The sequence below is a fragment of the Camponotus vicinus genome, unplaced genomic scaffold (genome assembly GCF_025532165.1).
Source record: "Camponotus vicinus isolate PSW18456_S1 unplaced genomic scaffold, iyCamVici1.0 SCAF_14, whole genome shotgun sequence".
Classification (NCBI taxonomy): Eukaryota; Metazoa; Arthropoda; class Insecta; order Hymenoptera; family Formicidae; genus Camponotus; species Camponotus vicinus.
The window spans coordinates 12,044,520-12,068,239 of record NW_028141950.1 but is presented as its reverse complement, the minus strand read 5'-3'; the positions used below and the strand labels follow the sequence as shown (position 1 = coordinate 12,068,239).

Below are 23,720 nucleotides of genomic sequence, written 5' to 3'. Positions count from 1 at the left end.
AAATTAAAGGTGTCCTTGACCTCACCTTAACGATGCCATCCATGGTCAAACCAATGACACCATCTTATGTTCCCCTCAAAACCATACAATTTTTGTCGAAAACGTTTTTCTCTAAAATGCTTAGTTTTTGAAAGAAAAGGGGTGTACGTGTGGTCTAGGACACCCTGTATATATATGTATGTCAAAGTTTTCAGGACAATTTCTCAGATGAATCGGCAGTTTTGAGGACTCGTGGTGTTTTTCAGGTCGGTCCTGAAAGTTATATATGTCTATCGGCAGTTTTAGCGACTGTCCTGAAAACTACCGTTCTATCATTTTTTTATATAAAGTCCTCAATACTACCAATAGATAGAAAATTTTTATACTAAAAGTGTATAACTGTTATTATTAAAAAGATTTAGCTTTATATAAGTTGTATATATTTACAGATAGTTTAATTACAATATTAACTACTTGAAAAACCTTATATAAAGTAAATATATATTCTCTTAATATATAAAATTTGTGAAGTCCTTATAACTACCGTTGGATATATTTGCAAATATATAAATAAATAAGTTAAGGAGAAATTCCAATCTAGTTTACATTTTTTCGAAAAAACTAATTAAGAATGTTTTAAGTTGGGATCAATATCAATATTTAGAAATTTCGGCTTTTTGAAAACGGCTTCGCAACTGATATTATCTCCCTCTCCTCCTCCTCCTTCACACGAAAAACCTAAAGTGCGACATAAGCAGACGATAAAACACGAAAAAAAGCATGTATTAGGAACTTATAGGAGGTAATTGAATGAAGACGTTCGATAATATTATAATTCGTGTACAAATGGCAGTTTTCAGATCTATATAAAACAACGGAATGGCAGTTTCCAGGTCTATATAAAACAACGAAACGGCAGTTTTCAGGTCTATATAAAATTCCAGAACGGCAGTTTTCAGATCTTTCTATTTTCGGCAAAATTAAGGTCGGAATTGCAAAATTTCTTTAAATGATTTCATTAACAGCGATTTACACATATCAAAAAATATAATTAGGGTAATTTTCTAAAACAATATGCAAACATAATGAATTTTACTTTTTCAACGGTTTTTACCGCATATCATTACAAATAATGCTATTCATACTTAAAGTCGCGAAACATGTAAAACCGATAATGTGACATAAGGTAATAAAACACAAAAGAAAGCATATATTAAGAATTTATGAGGTAATTGAATGAAGACGTTCGAAAATATTACAATTCATGTACAAATGGCAGTTTTCAGATCTACATAAAACAACGGAATGGCAGATTTCAGTTCTATATAAAACCCCGGAACGGCAGTTTTCTATATAAGACAGCGGAATGGCAGTTTTCAGGTCTTTATTTGCGACAAAAAGCCGTTCTAAATGAAAAAGAAATATTCATTATATTTGCATATTATTTTAGAAAATTACGGAAATTATCTTTTTTAATATGAGTAAATCACTGTTAGTAGGGTCATTTAAAGAAATTTTACAATTCTGCTCTTAATTTTGTCGAAAATAGAAAGATCTGAAAACTGCCATTCCGCTGTTTTATATAGACCTGAAAACTGCCTCAGGATATAATTTAATTTATGTTTAATGGTAGATTTCAGAACCTGAATTTTTATACAAAATTGTTGCTCTGCTTCTACTCAATATTGCGTTTTAATAATTTATTACACTTACTGTTGATTTAACTAAAAAAATTACCCTTTTAAAAAAAAGGTAAAAAAAGGTGCTAAGTCCGCGTAAAAAACAGTATATGTATTTGCAAAATAGTGTATTATTAACTGTAAAAAACTATTGTAAAAAACCTGTCTCCAAAATAGTGTTATTTTAAAACTGTAAAAAACCTATCTTCAAAATAGGATTATTTTAATCTACAAAATAGTTATTTTAATCTGCACAAAATAGTGTTATTTTAAACCGTAAAAAATTGTTCTACAAATTATTTTAATTTTGTGTAAAATTGTATATCCTACAAAAATAATGATATCAAAAAAATTGCGCTAAGTGAAAATAAAAACTTATAAAAATATTTTAACCAAAAGAAGTTATATAAAATGTTGTTTTAATTTTCTACATTATATCCTAGAAAAATGATGATATCCAAAAATTACGCTAATTGAAAATAAAAACTTAAAATATTTTAACTAAAAAAAATTGTACAAAATAATTGTTTTAATTTCCTACAAATAATATTAAAAAGTTGCGCCAACTGAATAAAAATTTTCACTATAAAATATACATTTCTTTTTTATTTCCAATATTAAAAGAAAAATGATATTAAATGAATTGTAATATATCTATTATAAAAAATCGTTGAAAATATGAACAATCATATACATTGCAATAATCATATGCATATATCCTGAAAAGTTTAATTGAAAAAAAAAAGGAAATGATAATACAAAATATAAAATTAAAAATTATTAAAAAAATTAAAAATTAGAAATTAATAAAAAAAAAAATAAAAATTTATATAAAAATTAAAAATTAATACATATAAAAAAATTTTAGTTAAAAAACTTAGCGCTGCTACGTTGAATAATGTGCTAATGAAATTAGCAGCGCTAAGTTTTTTAACTAAAATTTTTTTATATGTATTAATTTTTAATTTTTATATAAATTTTTATTTTTTTTTTATTAATTTCTAATTTTTAATTTTTTTAATAATTTTTAATTTTGTATTTTGTATTATCATTTCCTTTTTTTTTTTCAATTAAACTTTTCAGGATATATGCATATGATTATTGCAATGTATATGATTGTTCATATTTTCAACGATTTTTTATAATAGATATATTACAATTCATTTAATATCATTTTTCTTTTAATATTGGAAATAAAAAAGAAATGTATATTTTATAGTGAAAATTTTTATTCAGTTGGCGCAACTTTTTAATATTATTTGTAGGAAATTAAAACAATTATTTTGTACAATTTTTTTTAGTTAAAATATTTTAAGTTTTTATTTTCAATTAGCGTAATTTTTGGATATCATCATTTTTCTAGGATATAATGTAGAAAATTAAAACAACATTTTATATAACTTCTTTTGGTTAAAATATTTTTATAAGTTTTTATTTTCACTTAGCGCAATTTTTTTGATATCATTATTTTTGTAGGATATACAATTTTACACAAAATTAAAATAATTTGTAGAACAATTTTTTACGGTTTAAAATAACACTATTTTGTGCAGATTAAAATAACTATTTTGTAGATTAAAATAATCCTATTTTGAAGATAGGTTTTTTACAGTTTTAAAATAACACTATTTTGGAGACAGGTTTTTTACAATAGTTTTTTACAGTTAATAATACACTATTTTGCAAATACATATACTGTTTTTTACGCGGACTTAGCACCTTTTTTTACCTTTTTTTTAAAAGGGTAATTTTTTTAGGGATATCACTCTTTTTTGTACTATATGTTAAACATCTTTAAATAAATGAGCAAAGAACCCGCCACCACCCCCGTCATATTTCATTAAAATTCGACGGTCCTCTTTGCTTACTATATAGATATTCAGATCCTTCAAACTTCTTTGCTATTCTTATTGCAAAAATAACGGATAATTACAAATCAATATGTCATTAGAAATCTACATTTATTATTCACAATTAATACTTATAAATCCATTAATGAATAATCGTTGCTTTGCTTATCTAATTTATCATTGAATATATAAATGGAACGGAGAAAAAGTGAGTTATTTTCCACTTTTTACAATGGCTAATCGCAAAAGGTAAGCATGAATATAAATACATTATATATATATATATATATATATATATATATATATAAATTTTATTAATATACAAATAATAGATAATATTGGTTAACCTTTATTTTAATCTTTTATCGTAATACACACATTATATGTTGCACGCGTGATACATATTATAAGAAAATATTAAAATAAAGATAAACCAAAACGTTATCTATCATTTTTATAAAAATATTTTATAATTTATATTATATATTTTCACTTCCAATAAAAGATAAAAACAAAAATTAATCACTTATCTATCATTTCTATAAAGATATTTTATAATTTATTATTTTATTATTCTATTATCTTAATCTTTTATTATAATGCATATGTATTGCATGCACAATACTTGGCTAATCTTTATTTTAACCCTTTATTATAATACATAAAATATATGTTATACGCAGAAATACATATAGTTATTCATCGCAATAATTAATGATTATTTTAATCCTTTATTATAATACATTTGTATTGTGCACGCAACATATAGCAATATAAATGCATTACAATAAAAGTTAACTAAATATTGTGCACGCAACAAATATGCACAATAAAAGATTAAAAATATATAAAATAATAAAATATTATAAAAGATCTTTATAGAAATGAAATAGTTTATCTTTATTTTAATTCGTTATTGTAATATGTATATGTTGTGCATGCAATACATATGTATTACAATAAAAGAATAAAATAAAGATAAACCAATACGTTTTCTATCATTTTTATACAAATATTTTATAACTTATATTATACATTTACAGTTCCAGAAACGAAAAAGAACCAGCAATTAATGATAATGAAACTCACAAAAGGTAAGCAATGATTATTAATAATATCTATAAAGATATTTTATAATATAATTTATTATTTTATATATTTTATTTCAATCTTTTATTATAATCTTCTATTATATATGTTTCACACATGATACTGTTTAACTTTTATTTAAATGTCTTATAATTCATATATGTATTATACATACAAATACATATAATTACTCATCGCAATAACTAATGATTGTTATAATACATATATATTACTATATGTTGCATGCGCAATACAAATACATTATAATAAAAGATTAAAATAGACCATTAAAATTAAAACTAACCATTAGTTGTTGCGATACGTAACTATATGTACTTCTGCGTATAACACATATATATGTATTACAATAAAAGATTAAAATAAAGGTTAACCAAGTATTGTGTGTGCAACTCATATGCATTACAATAAAGATTAAAATAATAAAATATATAAAATAATAAAATATTATAAAATTTTTTATAGAAATGATAGATAACAATCTATTATTTCATTATAAAAATGTTTTATAATCTATTTTAATATTTTATTATCTTAATCTTTTATTATAATGCATATGTATTGCACACACAATACTTGGTTAACTTTTATTTTAACACTTTATTGTAATACATATATATAATAAAAATATAGAAATATATAATAAAAATAGATGACAAAGAATTAATTTTTATTTTAATCTTTTATTGTAATACAAAAATATTTTATATTGTACAATATATTTTATACATTTCTATTTTCAGATCTAACGAAAAGGAAAATGAAGAAAATCCTAAAAAGTAAGTGTAACACATTATATTATTAATACATATGCGTAAGAAATGATAGATAACAAGGGAATAAAAATTTATTTTACTATTTTTATTGTAATTCACTTATTGTAATTACTTATTTTTTATTGTAATTCATATTTGTGTTGCACACACAATACATATATGCATTACAATAAAAGATTAAAATGAAGATTAATCATTTATTATCTATCATTTCTACTATCATTTCTAAACATATTTTATAATATATATTTTATATGTTTCCATTCTTTCAGAACCTACAATATGGAAGAAATGGAGCCAGAAATTGAATTGTCGTCCTTTTTACGTGTTGAGGCTGAAGCGGCTTTAAAAGAAAATATAATACTTAAAAAAAAAATACAAAAATTAATGGAAACACAAAAATTAATGGAAACACAAAAAGAATCGCCGCCACCAACGATGGCATCACTACCACCGCCACTGCCGCGGTCAACGTCGTCACCGCTGCCATCGCCGTCAGCGTCGTCACCGCTGCCACCGCCGCCGTCGTCACCGATAACGACAGCGGGGCAAGTAAGAGGTAAATAATTTTGAATTATATAATTGGCACGTTAATTATAAAGGAATCAGCTAAATGAATCAGCTATGTTAAAAGTTAATAAATCTATTACATTTTCAGATTTATGAATTTAACATTGCCCAAAGTATTTTTAGCCTTCTATAGAATTAAAATTTGTATTTTCATGAATTTTTGTGTCGTATAAATTATATTTTACAAAAAAAATTTTTAATTCACAAATAATTATTTTTATATTTTAAAAGGCTAAAAGTATTTTGCGTAATGTTAAATTCATGAATCTGAATGTACATATATTAAAATTAGATTTATTAACTTTCAATATAGTTAATCCGTGCAGTTCTTCTTTAAATATTATATTCAAATAAAATAACATTAAAATATTTCTTTTATTGTAGAACAACCGCGTGCACGATGGGCTAGAGCGGGACGGTCGAGAGGACGAGCCCGAGGCCGAAGTTCCAATCCAAGAACCTCAGCCCGTTATAGAAATAATATTTTTAATTTTTATTAATATTTAAATGTGTATGCGTGTGCGTGTGTGTGTGTGTGTGTATCATCATAACATAGAATATTTTTTATAAATGTGTCTTTTTGTTTTTTCTTTCTATGCTTTGCACAAACTACTTTTTATTTTTCATTTCCTTTTGCAAAGCATAAGCTATTTTTAATTTTAAAAATTTAAATATTCTACGTTATGATGATATAAAAATATGTTTGTATATGTGTACATGCGTGTGCGTGTGTGTATGTAATATCATCATAGCATAGAGTATTTATTTTTTCTTTCTATGCTTTTGCATAAACTACTTTTCATTTTTAATTTTCTTTCGCAAAGCATAAGTTATTTTTAATTTTGAAATTTTGAATTTCAATACTCTATGTTATGATGATATAAAAATATGTTTGTGTGTGTGTGTGCGTGTGTATATGTGTGTGTGTGTGTGTACATCATCATACATAGAATATTTTTTTTTATAAATGTGTTTTTTCGTTTTTTCTTTCTATGCTTTGCATAAACTACTTTTTATTTTTAATTTTCTTTTGCAAAGCATAAGCTACTTTTAATTTTGAAATTTAAAAATTCTATGTTATGATGATTTCTTTTAAAATCGCTTCAGCCTCAACATGTAACGATGACGATAATTCAATTACTGACTCCATTACTTCTTCCATGATTAGTTTGTGCGTGTGCGTTTGTGCGTGTGTGTGTGTGTGTATCATCATAACATAGAATATTTTTTATAAATGTGTCTTTGTTTTTTCTTTCTATGCTTTGCATAAACTACTTTTTATTTTTCATTTCCTTTTGCAAAGCATAAGCTATTTTTAATTTTGAAAATTTAAATATTCTACGTTATGATGATATAAAAATATGTTTGTATATGTGTACATGCGTGTGCGTGTGTGTATGTAATATCATCATAGCATAGAGTATTTATTTTTTCTTTCTATGCTTTTGCATAAACTACTTTTCATTTTTAATTTTCTTTCGCAAAGCATAAATTATTTTTAATTTTGAAATTTTGAATTTCAATATTCTATGTTATGATGATGTTTTCTTTCTATGCTTTTGCATAAACTACTTTTCATTTTTAATTTTCTTTCGCAAAGCATAAATTATTTTTAATTTTGAAATTTTGAATTTCAATATTCTATGTTATAATGATTTTTTCTTTCTATGCTTTTGCATAAACTATTTTTCATTTTTAATTTTCTTTCGCAAAGCATAAATTATTTTTAATTTTGAAATTTTGAATTTCAATATTCTATGTTATAATGATTATATCAATTGCAATAAAATGAGCATTATATTTTTTCAATGCCATTGCTAGAGCTGTGATGACTATACCAGAACCACTACCTATTTCTAAACAAATCACAGGTTTCATCGCATGCAGAATGTCTAAATCTTCTTCCAAATCATCTATTAAAAGATACGAATCCTCAGAAGGATCATAAACTGTCTTAAGTTCTTCATCTGATAAATTAACTACTGGAGTTTCCATAAAATTTACGGTGAAAATTGTAAGAAATTTCTTTTATAAAACTTGCAAAGTAATCAATGTTAAGTAATAACAATCCGCTGCTTCAGCTCTATTTGACATATCCTATAACAAAGAGAATAGTTATGCATAAAAAATAATACTCTTCGCAACTTTTGTACGCAACTTGTAGTACATGATAGAAGCACAATTTTTTATAACATTCCAATAATTATATATGAAAATTGAAAATGATTTTCAAAATGCTCAAGAATTCTTGTAAAATAGGTAACAATAAGATATATATGTCGCTTGTGTAAGTAAATCGCAATTTTTTATCGTTACAATTCGATGAATAAACATATATTTTGCAATAAATAGTACATACTGTGAAAGAAATATAAGAATAATAAATATACGTAAATTTGCAAGAAGAAACGCGAAAAATAAATGTTACTATTATTGCATGCGCGCTGAAAACAGAAAACTTGACGTCACCTTGTGGCGCGAATTCTCTCGTCCAGTTGATCCACCGTAAGTTTCAAGAGACTCATAAGACCTTCCGTTAATGCATCCCGCGTCGGATTTTCGCAAAAGTCATCTATCTTGTCGTCGATAGATGTATTGTCACTCGCTGTGTCCACGTCCATGTTATAGCTGTAGTGAAGTAGACACTACCGTGTCTCTTGATATATATATATATATATATATATATATATATATATATAATCTGAAATAATAATATAGATACAATCTAATCTAAATATATAAATGTTATATGTATATTATTAATTATTTTATATAATTACCTGAAGTGACACACTTAACCTTTTACAACATATTTATAAGCACCGTTAACGCCACAGAGCGCTACTAATGCTGCGTCGCGTGAATCACTGCTAGCGCATTCTTGTGGCAGACGTTGGAAACGTATTTCTGTATTTTCTTTGTTACGTTAAGAGGAGTTGATGACGACCATGACGACGTTTCTTAATCGAAATTTTCACATTTCAGACTTTGCATCATGATATCTCCGTTTACAGAGCACGTAGCGCAAAAATAAAAACACTTTTATTATTTAATTTAAACCCAAGCTATCGATTAATTCTACTAAGAACTCGATCCGTTGAGCGGTTATATGAGAAATAAAAATATCGAGTTATACTCTCAATCCGACTCGCGTAATAATACACGGAGTGCATTTTTTGCTTACGCTGGGACTTAGCAAAGACACTACCGTGTCTCTTGATATTTCATGTATATTAAAGAAAAGCTTAATAAAATAAACTATTTGCTTGTTTTATTAAAATTTATAATGGGTCTGAAAACTGCCTTTTGTCTAAAGATTTATTTGGTTTTATGACAGATTTAAGGAGTTGCGAAAAAGTTGTGTGTAATTAATCGGTTTTCTCTTCTAACAATACACAATTGATAAAAAAATGTTAGTATCAAATATATAGAAAGCAATTGTTAAATAAAAAAATACTTGTCGTTTTTATTGAAAATAAAAGTGTCCTGATAACTGCCAATCCATACATATTTCAATATATTTGGAGAAGTATTGATTTCTGTTGACGGAAGAATATTCTAAACAGTATTTGGTACATTGATAGCCACAAAAATGATGTATTTAGAATGCGACCCGAAAACTGCCCTTTGAGATACACACACACACACACACACACATATATATATATATATATATATATATATATATATTGTTGCGTCCGCGGAACGATATTTATCGAACGCGCGCGACACAACAGATCGACACACGTTAATTACGCGGCACCCGCGCACTCGTAAATAATGACACGGTTTAAATGATTAAGAGAACTTTAATAACGGAACACAGAACTCAGAGAACACAGAATAACGATATTAATAAGCCGCGGATCGAAACGCGTCCGCTCAGCTTGACAGCTGGCTTCCAACTCGACAGTCATACGTCTTGTCAACATTCTTCTTGGCAACGCGCTCGAAGACAGAAACACAAGCAATAACTCGGAAAGATAACACAACGGCTCGTAAATAGAAACGCGTCCGCTCAGCTTGACAGCTGGCTCCAGACTCCAAATGACGGCTGCTCCATCAACAAACCCTTGACAACGAGACCTTCTTCCTTTTTCAAGACAGACTCGACCGCGACTCAAACCGGGGACGTAACACTTGCCCTCCTCTTCGAAAGATTGTCATCCCGACAATCACAAAATGGCAAGCTTTTTTAGGAATCTGGTCGAATTATAGTTCCCGATGTGCTTCCATGTTCTCCCTGAACTGCTGTTCCAGGTTACCGAACTGCACACCTTCCTGGGACCAAACGACTCCAGTGATTCCACAAATTTCCTCCACAGACTAAAATCTTCAGGCCAGAGGGGAGGGTATCTTCCCGTGGACCCTCCGTTCTCCCAAGAGAACTCCTCAGGCCCCTGCCTCGGCATTCGCCCGAAGACCCACGGGAAAACCACGGGTCAAAAACCGTGGGTGAGGCAGCCTTTATCCCTTCTGGTAATCGTCGTCTTTCTTTCTTCCTTAATCCTTCCTTTTTTCCCTCGTTGTCAAAAATTCGGAATTATTACCAAAATTTCTTTTCCTTAAACAACAAAAAACAATTAAACGAGTAACAAGTACCAAACTTTTTCATTCAAAACTTTCTTTTCGGGCCTCGGATGTAGAACCATTCCCTAATCAAAATAAATTTGGGAGTCCCTCCCACAACACTTCGAGGATTACTCTACCAATTAGAATTCATTCAGAGACAATAAAAATCAAAACAACCATTATTAAAACAAGCACCGGAAATTACGAATATTGCCATCCAGGCATTCTAATGAAAGAATTAATCCCCTATCCAAGATACATCCGAGCCCGCCTTAATTTTACACACACCAGTTCATTCTTTTTTTTAAAAGAAAATTTTTAAAAAGGAAACATTTTTAACATACGTTTTTTTAACATAAACAAACCACGCGTGCCGATCTGGCCGCGTTTAGCCGCTCTCACAAAACTATTATTTATAATATTGGAGCGACTTAGTTGTGACTGTGGAGACCGGCTTCCTCGCAGAAGCGGGCGACTGCGTCGCCCTCGCCGTCTCCGATGCCGCCGACTTCGACGCTCTCGATTCCGTCGCTCTCAGTTCCGACGGCGGCTCGTATTGCTCGCGCCTCCTCCTCTTTGCAGCTAGCGTTGCCATCGCACAATATCACTGCTGTCCGTTCAATCCCGGAGGGGCCCCCAAAATGTTGCGTCCGCGGAACGATATTTCTCGAACGCGCGCGACACAACCGATCGGCACACGCTAATTACGCGGCACCCGCGCACTCGTAAATAATGACACGGTTTAAATGATTAAGAGAACTTTAATAACAGAACACAGAACTCAGAGAACACAGAATAACGATATTAATAAGCCGCGGATCGAAACGCGTCCGCTCAGCTTGACAGCTGACTTCCAACTCGACAGTCATACGTCTTGTCAACATTCTTCTTGGCAACGCGCTCGAAGACAGAAACACAAGCAATAACTCGGAAAGATAACACAACGGCTTGTAAATAGAAACACGTCCGCTCAGCTTGACAGCTGGCTCCAGACTCCAAATGACGGCTGCTCCATCAACAAACCCTTGACAACGAGACCTTCTTCCTTTTTCAAGACAGACTCGACCGCGACTCAAACCGGGGACGTAACAATATATATATTGTCATTAATAAGACAAATTGATTTATTATTGTTTTGGTTTTTATTCAAGTTTCATTTTGAAGTTCTTCTTTTTTGACTTGAAGATGCTTTACTAGGCTGAGACTTATCTTGCCATTCCTTCAATCTTGCTGGAGTGAGATGCCTTTTTTACCGAATTCGCTGTCCCGACTTTTCATCATTGTTCAGAATTTCACCCGTCGTTCTGCGTAAGGGAATAACTGTGTTATTTTGCATAAGACTCCGTAGCTCCTCGTGAAGGGATAACTGTGTTATTTCCCATAAGACTTGGTAAAACTTATAATTAGGCACTTTATATAGTATACGGCCACTTTATAGAGTCTTATGTTGTAGATGTGCCTATCGAGAATTACTCGAATAAATTCAGAGAAAGTGATTCTGTTGCTCCTGCAGGCTGGGTTAATATCTGTATGAATCCAGAATCAAAGTCAGAAGAATACAGATAAAAAGTTAAGGTGCCTTACTAGGCTAGTGAGATTTATCTTTCCATTTCTTCAATTCTGGGAACGGGATGCCTTTTCCGCCAAATTTGTTGTTCCAAAAAAAATCTGTTCTAATTTTGCATCATTGTTCAGGACTTCACCCGTAGTTCTACGTAAGGAGATAATTATGTTATTCCCCATAAGATTCCGTAGCTCTGCGTAAGGGAATAACTGTGTTATTCCTCATAAAACTTGATAGAATTTATAATTAGGCACTTTATATAGAATACGACCATTTTATAGAGCCTTATGTCGTAGATGTGCCTATCGAGAATTACTCGAAGAAGTTCAGAGAAGATGATTCTGTTGCTTGTGCAGGCCAAGTTAATATTTGTATGAGTCCAGAGTTACAGTCAGAACAATATAGATAAAAAGTTAAAGTTTTCGCGAATTCGTCTTGTTATTATTCTTCTTCAAATCATGATGGTAGCATGATTGCTCCTTGTGTCTCTTCAATATTTATCCTTTTCTTTGACAAAGAATAATTTTATCTTGATGTTAACATATACAGGGTTCGGAAATTCAACGACAAATTTTCAGAGATTGTCGGGGGCACCATAAGAATCATTTTTTGCAAATGAACCTGGGGTCGGAAACGTGTCATTACATCGCTACGGCATACGGAGTGTTCGAAAGAGTCGGGACCTCGAAATATCACAAAAAATAGAAGTTTTACAAAAAATTGTTTCAAACAAAAGTTGTAGGGTGTAAAAAGGTCTATTTATTGCGCCATGTGTTTGACCTTGGATGGCGTCGCCAAGGTCGCGACAAGGCCACCCTGAATTTTTGAAATGGAACCCTCCACTTTTTATTGCATGAAGTTATCGAGCTTTTCATGGTAAGATGTCTCGTCCACGAAGGCAAGAGATCCAAACACAAATTCGATTCCCAGATTGGAAGATGATCTAGCCAACCATGGCAAGTTCGGTGGCTGATCCACTTCTACCTTCATTCGCGGATAATAATACGATAGCTACAGTCGTCGACTTATCAGGAAAAACTTTATAACTTCAATAACTTCGAAACGGATTACTTAAAGTTGGTAAAATTAGTGCTTTGAGAAGGTCTCGAGAAGGGCTACAAGAATATGCAATAAAAAGTGGAGGGTTCCATTTCAAAAATTCAAGGTGGCCTTGTCGTGACCTTGGCGACGCCATCCAAGGTCAAACACATGGCGTCAGTAAATAGACCTTTTGACATCCTACAACTTTCCTACGACATTCCTACACTTTTGTTTGAAACAATTTTTTGTAAAACTTCTATATTTTGTGATGGTTCGAGGACTCTTTCGAACACTCCGTATGCCGTAGCGATGTAATAACACGTTTCCGACCCCAGGTTCATTTACAAAAAATGATTCTTATGGTGCCCCCGACAATCTCTGAAAATTTGTCGATTGAATTTCCGAACACCCTGTATATTGATGACTGCTTCTTGTGCTTTCTTCAATATATTTATCCTTTTCTTGAAATATTAATAGAGTAGATATGATGTTAACATTGATTGATGATTGCTTCTTACTTTCTTCAGTATTTATCTTCTTTTCTTGAAATATGAATTGAATTTTCTTTAAACATCGATTTGTAAAATCCGATCGGGGTTAAATTTTCATATAGTTTACGTTACATAACGCTAATGTCGGCAGTATTCGTTGTTTTTATAAAATATAGAGTTAATTTTAAAATTGTACTCGTAAATCTTTTGAAAAATGTAAGGAAAAACTATAAAAAAAAATCTTAGAAAAATGTTAGAAAAAATGTGTTTTGGGGTGACTTCATGTTTGTTTAATAATTGCAATAATATTTGCAAAAATATTTTAATATTAATACCAAGAAATATTCATTTTTCAATATATTTTTGGCAAGAAAGAATATGTTAGAAATGGTCTTTCAGCAGAAGCAAAACAATTCCATAGTTTGCGAGGCACTCAACGTATATAATGAAAATATAATGGAAAATGTTATTTTTAAAATATTAAAAAGCTCTTTTCAATTGAAGCCGTTTCCTTTATATTAAATAATTTTTTTACTATATTACATCACACAAAATTATAGTTTTTTAAATAGAACAAAATCTTCTAACAAAATTGAAAATTCTCTATTTTATTTTAGCAATATAGTTTTATTTTTTATATTTCATATTTAAAATATGCATTATATTATTAAGTAAAACATAAACCCTTTAAATTTCTTGGAGTAAAATTTCACTCGAAACTCTAATCTTTAGAGACTTCACTAATGCAGCAATAATGATAATATTGTCATTCAGAGAAAGTGATATTTCATTTTTCATAAGAACAAACATTTAACTACATCCATAAAGGATAATTGCAATCCATATAATTTTCAATTTGTTAAAATAAATTCTTAACACTTTTTCATGGAATCTTTCATTGTATCATTTTGAGTGGACAGATTCATTTTTAAAATGAGTAAAATTTTAATAATAAAAGAATTTAATTCTGTAATAGAATTTTAATAAGAGTAAAATGTTACTCTATTTTGAACGGATATCATTATTTTTCAAGTGAAATTTTGGCCCAAGAAATTTAAAGAGAAAGATAGCGAATAAATAGAACATTTAATTTAAATTTTTACAATAATAATATGGGTAAAGTTTAGAAAGTATGACAGGTAAAGATCAGGGCATCGATCATGTAATTTCACGTGAAATTTTTCACTTTTCATTTTTCACTTTTCATTTTTCACTTATCCAAATTTTACGTGAAACCTTTCACGCATGGCGATTATGTACGTGGCTTGGATGCGCGGAAAGTAAAATTATTAAACATGGTTTCTAGGGAGTTAGTTATTATTTAGTACAGCACTGCACGATAAACAGTCATAACCATAAAATATACAATATAACCTACATCAGTAATATTATAATATAATTATAACAATTTATAGATAAAAATATTAAACATGAATGTGACCATGAAACAAAAGGAAACTTTATTAAATTATTTAAAACAACATCCTGAATTAGTGACGGGTAGAATAGATAGAAAATGCGAGAGTCGATTAAAATTGGTAACATTTAAAATATTAATATGTGTATCATAAACTGTTAAGAAATAAATTATTATTTGAAAAATAAATATTATTAAAAACATTTTTAGGCTAAATTGTGGAACGAAATTGCACAAGGCATTAATTCAATTCTCGAAGGTCCTCAAAAAAGTGGTAAAGAATGGGCAAAGGTTATATATTATTTTTATTATTTAGTTTTATAACATTAAGTAACAAATTTATTTATTATTAATTATAAAAAGTAATTTTGTTAATATACTTTTATAGACATGGAAAGATATGAAGAGTTATATCTTAAACAAAAGAGCAAAGAGACGCAATTATGTACAAGGAACTGGTGGTAGTCCGCCTCCTAAAATAGCTTTTTCAACTTTTGAAGAGGAAGTTTTAGAATTGTTAACGCCGGAGGCAGCCGGGATAGAAAACATTCCAGAAGGTGGAATTTACATAGAAGAAAATCCTATTGTAGAAGATATAATACAAGAAAATACTGAAACAATGGAACAAGACATGCAAGATAACATAATAATTGAAAAAGACAATAGAAATGAAAGGGACTCTGAAAATATACCACCATACAGTATAAAAAAAAAGAGGAAAAGTTAATACATCAAAAATAAATAATACAACACAAGGTAATTTATGTAATAAAAATAATCTTACATATACATATTAATATATCTATCTATATATATATATATATATATATATATATATATATATATATATATATATATATCTTACTAAAACATCTTATAATAAATAATTTTCTAATAAAATATTCACTTTAAATTATAGGACTACAAAAAATATCACATGACATGTTAGAATTACAAGAAGTAAAAGTAAAGTTAAAGAAGAAGGAAGTAAAACTTGAGAAAATGACATTAAAAATACAAAAAAATATTTTATCCGAACTAGTAGAAATAAAAGCAGCTTTGAAATCTGAGGCCGTATGAAAAATATGAAATACTCTAAAGCTCATTCTACAATGGCAGTAAGTAATACAGAGTAAGGAGTAAGAAGTACGAAATGGGATTTGCCCATTTCGTTACTCCCGGTTTTTAATTTGTCAAATCTTACTTCTTATTCCTTACTCTGTATTGCTTACTGCCATTGTAGAATGGGCTTTATAGATTCCAATCTATTAGAATATTATCATATTAGATAAATACTCTAATAGATCCCAAAATATTTAGATACAGAAAAGAACTTAAAAGTTAACTTAAATAGTATTTTGCAACAGCTCACACACGTTGATATAATTTATAAATGAAACATATTATTAATGTTATTTTTAGTAAATTATATTTTTTTAATTTCTTTATTTTATTTTTGTTTATTTCATTTTATTTTGGTTGTTTGGATTACACACATAAATAAAATATGTGATATTAGTTTGAAATAAAATAGATGATATTAGTTTTAAATAAAATATGTGATAGTAGTTTTAAATAAAATGTGTGATACTAGTTTTTATTTTGTAATACATAAAATAATGAAATAGAATAAAAAATAAAGTGTTTATGTAAAATATCTTTGGATTATTGTTTCTCGCACTATATTTCCTCTTGCACGCATATCTGCATGCATGTCATCTCCTGCTTCAATATTTTCCTCTACAAAATCTCTGTATATTTCAGCATCTGGAATATTATGATGTTTGGCAATATTATGCAGTACGCAAGCCGCATTTACTATAAGTGCTGAAATAAAAAAAAAATAAATATCTACAGTAATTTTAAAGATATTCTTTTATATATAAAATATACGAACAAATTACATTACCTGCAAATTCTGGAGAATAATGTAAACCTCTTTCTTTACGTAAACATCTCCAACGCCCTTTTAATACTCCTATTGTTCTCTCTACAGAGCATCGTGCTCTAGCATGAGCATCTGTATATAACGCCCCAGGAGATCTTGATGGTTGGTTTAATTTTGGTGTCATTAAAAAAGGTAACAATGGATATCCGGAATCTCCTAAAAGAGAAAGCATAAATTCAAAAATATATACATAATTAATATAAATCTTAGTAAAATATAAAGTTTAAATTTATAGAAAATTATTTAAAAATATATATATATATATATTTATTTATTTATATTTATATTTATATACTGATGGAGAGTGCCTTACCTAAGCCATAAATTTCTTCTTCCATTTTCATACTGGTTTAACATGTGCCTCGATAATTGAGATGAGTTCCAAACTCTGGCATCATGTGTCCGACCTCCATGATTTGCTACTACTGCTAATATTATGCCATTATAATCACTAACCTAAAATAAAAAAAATAAAAGAAATATTTTTAATATTTATATTTATATATGTATATCTCAAGTAAGCAAGAAAATTGTGCGTCTTATTTGCTCTGCCCTCTATTATAAAAGATCTTTCACAGTTTTAATAATACATATATTAGATAATTGAAAAGATCTACAGATCTTTCTAATTATCTAATATATTATTAAAACTGAGTATAATGTTTCCTTGCCACAATGTTATGCTTGTTGTGGAAAGATCATTTTCTATTAAGGTTATTTAATTAAATTTTTATTTACTATCATGACATTTAACGAATGATATATTTTTCTGTTTATATATAAATGTTCTCTTCTTTTATCAGGTGGCCAAATCGCTATATGTGTTCCATCAATGGCTCCTATTACGCCTGGGAAATTGGCATTAATCCAGAATCTGAAATATGATTGTATATTTTAATGTCTTATAATATAAGAAATTTCTGAAATTATAAATGTTCTTATATCTTATATTAATAAAAATCGGATAACAAAAGAAATAAAAAACTATTTTTTAATGTTTAAAAAATAGAAAGAATAATATGTAGTTTAGTATAATATAGTTTAATAGTTTAAATAGATTGCAAACTAACTGTTGTTGGATTGCTTCAATCTCATTAGCTCGCACAGGAAATTTTATCCACTGTGGCATAATGGCATTTATTGCATTTACAATTTCATGAACTGCTTCACTAATAGATGCCTGGCACATACAGCTCAAAAAATATTGTCCAACTCTTCTTTGATAGGACCCTGAGCTTATAAAATTTAACGTTGCTAAAACCTTTACAATTAAAAAAGAAATAATTAAGATATGATAATAATAGTTTAAAAAACTATTATTATTTGCAACATATGACTATATATTCTAATATAATAGATTTATTTTTAATTTGAGATTTATATTTCACCTTTAATTCTAATGGGATTGCTGTTGGCCTTACAGTTCTTCGCACATAGGGTCGTATGTTTTCACATAGGTCAAACACACCAGCTTTTGAAAACCTGTACATTAAATATTTATAAAATATATATAATATATATAATATTTATAATATATAAAATATTTATAATATATATTTAAGTAGTAAGACTAGGCGGGTTCTAACTCAGGGATCTCAGGGGGGGGGTGAGGGGCGAGGGGAACCGTGGGAGTGACGTCACGCGGGGAGGGGGGTGACGTCACGCGGGGGGGGGGGTGACGTCACGCGCGGGCAGGGGGGATCCGCGGCGCGAGCGATGGACGAGGGGGTCCGCGCGGGGAAGGTGAATCCGCGGCGCGAGCGATGGACGAGGGGGTCCGCGCGGGTAGGGGGAATCCGCGGCGCAAGCGATGGACGAGGGGGGGGTCCGCGAGGAGAAGTGGGATCCGCGGAAAGAAGACGGTGGTGTGAGAAGGATAGCTCTAGTTGTGGGAAAAGGATAGCGTAAAGTGTGTGAAGAGGACAGTGCGACAAGGATGGCATCAACGTGTGACAAGGATGACATCAACGAGTGACAAGGATGGCGTCAACGTGGGACAAGGACGACGCATTGTAAGATGCTGCATAGGTGGGAGAAGGACGACGCAACGGTAAGTGAGCGACGATCATATGAAAGAGAGAGAACGATAATATCGCGAAAACAACGCGTGCGAGAGAGAACTATAATATCGCGAGACTTAAAACGATAATAGCACAAGACAATGCGTGCGAGAGAGAACGATATTGCTATACTTATAACTAGCGCAAGAGAGAGAGAGACGCAAGGGGAGAACGCATGAGGGAGATGAGAACGCAAGGAGAGGCGCGTAAATAATTACATTTTTTTTTCAATTAAAATAAAATTTATTTTAAAATGTGTGTGCGTGTACTATACAATTTGTGTGTGTGTGTGTGTGTGTGTACTTAAAATTAAGAATAATAATAGTAATATAATAATAATAATAATATAAAATATAGAAGTAATAATAATAAAAATATAAAAATAATTAAAATTTAATATAGGGGGAAGGGGCGATGCGCCAGACTGAGGGATGCCGCTCCTAAAACAGAAATACATTTTATTATTTTCAAATTATTTATTTTAGGATACTTTTGATGTATTATAAATTGAAAGTTACTTACAATGTTATCCATATATTTTAATTTGTGCAAATGGGACACATATTGCATGGTATTATTTGGTGCAAATTTTTCCTGCACTCTTTGCAATACCTGCCTATTAATAGAGCACAATAATCCGTTTTGTGTTTCCGGACGGAGTATACGTTTCGAAACAACGATGCCAATCTCAGAAAACAGTCTGAACAATACTTAGTTCCTTCTTCCGCATCATAATAATAGTATTTGATGCGACACATTTTTATGGTAATATCCAGATTATTTATTTCCATCGCGTTTAAATGTTTATACTTTTTCAGTCTTAATTCTTCATCATTATCACTAGCATAATCTGAATCCACTAAAGATGGTATTTCCTCCTCGGATTCTTCCTCAGAGCCATCCTCGTCTGATTCGTCAAGATTATCAACATCCATTTGGTTGCCATCTTCGACGATAACAACCTCTTCAATGTCCTCGTTGATGATAATAACATCTTCGTCATCGATGATAATAATCTCTTCTTCAGCCATTGCACTAACGTAACACAAGACTAACGAAACGCAAAGAGCAACGAAAGAAATAATATTCTATTGCTGCAGACTCCTCTTCATTATATATCTTTTAATATCTTTTGTCTCATTTCAACTAGAGCATCACGTCTCATCTACCTCAGCATTTCTCTACATCTTTAGCGGAGCGTGTTGAGAAAAATTGTCAACTATTCTTATTCGTATGGAAGGAAAGAATTAAAATCATAGATGGAATAAAAATAATTATTTATTGCACACATCGTAAAGAATATCATTTACAGCGCATGTTAATAATTCGCAATCGATTAATGATTCGCTGTTAAAGACATCACTATCGCGTATCGTTTTTACAGCATCGCATACAGTAGTAATATTGTTACGTTGTAATACAGTTTCAATTGTTTAAATTTTTCATTCACGAGATACGTATTCTCGCATAACCAATTGTGCATATGATCGATACAATTTTCAAAATTAAATAAATGTAATAATGTTTGTGGTTTCATGTACAAAGAATTTTCGCATAATGTGAGTTTTACAATTTTCGATTGATACATTTCGATCGATAAATCTCCAATCCTTAATGGGAGAGCAGTCGATTGTAGAAATTGTTCAATGTCTGCTTGCTTCTGCAACAAATTCCACGTTGAAAAAGGCAACACTATTTGATTGCCTCGATTATCGCCGAAAATCAGTTCCACGTACGATACAGCTCCAACGCTTATTCCAATGTCCAAATACTTGTACGACGTTGGGGTTAGAACGTATCTTCTTCCAAGTATGCGAGTGGCACGATGAGGCTGAATGCTATAAAAATATAAATAATTAGATCAATATTTAAAAAATTAATAAATAAAATTTTTAAACGATCGAAACTTACGTGTCACATTTTTGCTTCTTACACGGTGGAGTTTCACCGTTTCGAATCGGAACGTAAAAATTCATGTTGATTTCTTCAGCGAACTTTTCACACGCGTGATTGATGTAATACTGATCGTATTAGAATTAATATCAATTCAAATAGTATCTCAAATTGCGATGTAGAGGGGATTATTGCCGACGCATCATTTTAATTTCCTCTAAAATTTTGTCGCGCCGATGTACGGCTGCGATGACATCATCCTCAGAACAAAGATTTAGCTGAATATAACAAAAATTCTCAAGCGCCGATGTACGGCTGCTTCCGATGCGATCAATTATAGGTGACAAATCGCGAAATTTTCAAGGTTAAATTGCGCATCAGAACAAAGATTTAGCTGAATGCGCTAAAATCAAGCGCCGATGTACGGCTGCTCCTGATACAATCACGTTAGATTTTTCAAATGTACGTGACAAGTCGTGAAAAAAAAATAACCGCCAAGGTTAAAACGCGCATCACCCCTAGACAAAGATTTAGCTGAATGCGCTAAAATCGAGCACCGATGTACGGCTGCTCCTGATGCAACCACGTTGGATTTTTCAAATGTACGTGACAAAACGTAAAATTTTCAAGGTTAAATTGCGCATCGGAACAAAGATTTAGCTGAATGTGCTAAAATCGAGCGCCGATGTACGATTGCTCCTGATGCAATCACGTCAGATTTTTCAAATGTACGTGACAAAACGTGAAAAAAATAACCGCCAAGGTTAAAATGTGTATCACCCCTAGACAAAGATTTAGCTGGATGCGCTAAAATCAAGCGCCGATTTACGGCTGCTCCTGATGCAATCACGTCAGATTTCTCAAATGTACGTGACAAAACGTAAAATTTTCAAGGTAAGATGCGCATCGGAACAAAGATTTAGCTGAATTCGCTAAAATCGAGCGCCGATGTACGGCTGCTCCTGATGCAATCACGTTAGATTTTTCAAATATACGTGACAAAACGCGAAATTTTCAAGGTTAAAATGCGCATCGGAACAAAGATTAACCGCCAAGGTTAAAACGCACATCACCCCTAGACAAAGATTTAGCTGAATGCGTTAAAATCGAGCGCCGATGTACGGCTACTCCTGATGCAACCACGTTAGATCTTTCAAATGTACGTGACAAAACGTGAAATTATGAAGGTTAAATTGCACACGCTATTCCGGGGAATTTTTTAAGATGAAATCATTCTAGAATGTTCGATGATATGCAGGAGACAGTATATAAATCATGATAAAGAGGCACACCCTGCCAGTATTTTCGCTAAAGTACATCCAGAACTATCATTGGGAAGCGCTTTTCGCAAGTCTGATACAATATGGAGGAACAAAATTTGCGAGAGCAATCCACATTGATTGATTCGCTGGAAGATTACATTGTATGGGAGCAACGATGCGACCAATACATCGAGTCGTTAGAAGAGCAAAGTCGCATCAAGTGACCGCGATTATCGATCGGAAATCGGCAATCGCTGATTGCTCGGATCGCGCGTCTCGAAGGGTTGAAAAATTCGGTACGTGGACGTTTCGTACACGCGGGTGCCGGATGTAGCGCGCGTCAAAATGGACTTGTGTGGCGTGAGATTGATACGGCGTTCGAGAGTCGCGTATCGACTGGTGCGGTGATAAACTATAATCACATCGAACCTCGCCAATTTCTCGATGACGCCAAAGACATTGTGATAGAACATGTGAAGAACGTTATGAAAAGACACAATTGTGTGAAAGTGAACACTATATATAACGGTGAATTCGTGGCTGGGGATAAACGCGCCAACAAAAGTATCAATACGAGAAACTATGAACTCTTTCGCACATCCGATTTACGCAAGTGGTACGAACGGCGCGTTATCGAACCCACCCTAGCATCGCTGGAAGAGTTTCAGGAACGCGACAGCGGGTGGGCTTTGTCGCGAATACTAAATTTAACTGTAAATATAAATAAGTATAAATCCTATGCGTGCGGGATGCCACATTAAATTGTCACGGAACATTATGATGAAAAGAGCGGTGATTAATGTACAATCCAGAGACAATGCATGTTTCGCGTGGGCAGTGGTCGCCGCTCTATACCCCGCCGAAAAGAACGCGGAACTGGAATCATCGTATCCGCATTACACGACAGTGCTGAATCTCCGGGACATTGAGTTTCCAGTGACTGTGAACCAAATAAAAAATTTTGAACTTGCCAATGACATTTCGATCAACGTCTACAACATTGAAGACAAGAACAGCATTGTCCCGATGTGTCTTTCACAGCAGAAGCGGGATAAGCATGTCAACTTGCTGTACATTGAAGACGACAACAGCGTCGGACATTTTGCGTGGATTAAGAATTTATCCCGGCTAGTGAGCTCGCAACTGAGCAAACACAAGAATCATAAATATATCTGCGACCGGTAAGTTTAATTTATATAATTCGAATAATTATAAGTTATATAACACTTTGTTATATAAATCTTTAAAAAATTTTTCTTTTACAGATGCCTGCATTATTTTAATTCGGACGCCAAGTTGCAGTCGTATACGGTCGACTGCGGAAAGATGAACGATTGCGCTGTCCGATTGCCGAGCGATAAGAACAAGTGGTTATTATATACTTCAACAACTTTAATCGGAAGGAGCGACTTCCATTTGTGGTCTACGCCGACCTGGAATGCGTTCTGGCCAAGATGGATGAAGAACAGCGAAATTTGCGTCAACATCACCAAGTATTTAGTATAGCTTAC

The 23,720-nt window shown here is 31.3% G+C and overlaps 3 protein-coding genes across 3 annotated transcripts; 2 read left to right on the top strand and 1 right to left on the bottom strand.

The window, feature by feature from the left end:
• Window positions 1–3,293: 3,293 nt before the first annotated feature.
• LOC145965220 (uncharacterized) lies at window positions 3,294–6,745 on the top strand. The gene is made up of 5 exons (XM_083088617.1): window positions 3,294–3,757; window positions 4,552–4,602; window positions 5,359–5,394; window positions 5,664–5,950; window positions 6,346–6,745. Exons 1-5 carry the CDS (start codon window positions 3,741–3,743, stop codon window positions 6,459–6,461), a joined length of 507 nt encoding a protein of 168 aa, XP_082944743.1. The 5' UTR covers window positions 3,294–3,740; the 3' UTR covers window positions 6,462–6,745.
• Window positions 5,279–9,110, bottom strand: LOC145965221 (SNAPIN protein homolog). Its single transcript, XM_083088618.1, has 3 exons — window positions 8,742–9,110; window positions 8,431–8,662; window positions 5,279–8,058 (listed from the first exon to the last, which is right to left on the bottom strand). The coding sequence occupies exons 2-3, from the start codon at window positions 8,580–8,582 to the stop codon at window positions 8,016–8,018; spliced, it is 195 nt and encodes a 64-aa protein (XP_082944744.1). The 5' UTR covers window positions 8,583–8,662; window positions 8,742–9,110; the 3' UTR covers window positions 5,279–8,015.
• Window positions 9,111–15,071: 5,961 nt separating this feature from the next.
• On the top strand, window positions 15,072–16,163 carry LOC145964891 (uncharacterized). Its single transcript, XM_083088048.1, has 4 exons — window positions 15,072–15,167; window positions 15,257–15,337; window positions 15,435–15,802; window positions 15,966–16,163. Exons 1-3 carry the CDS (start codon window positions 15,072–15,074, stop codon window positions 15,771–15,773), a joined length of 516 nt encoding a protein of 171 aa, XP_082944174.1. The 3' UTR covers window positions 15,774–15,802; window positions 15,966–16,163.
• Window positions 16,164–23,720: the final 7,557 nt, after the last annotated feature.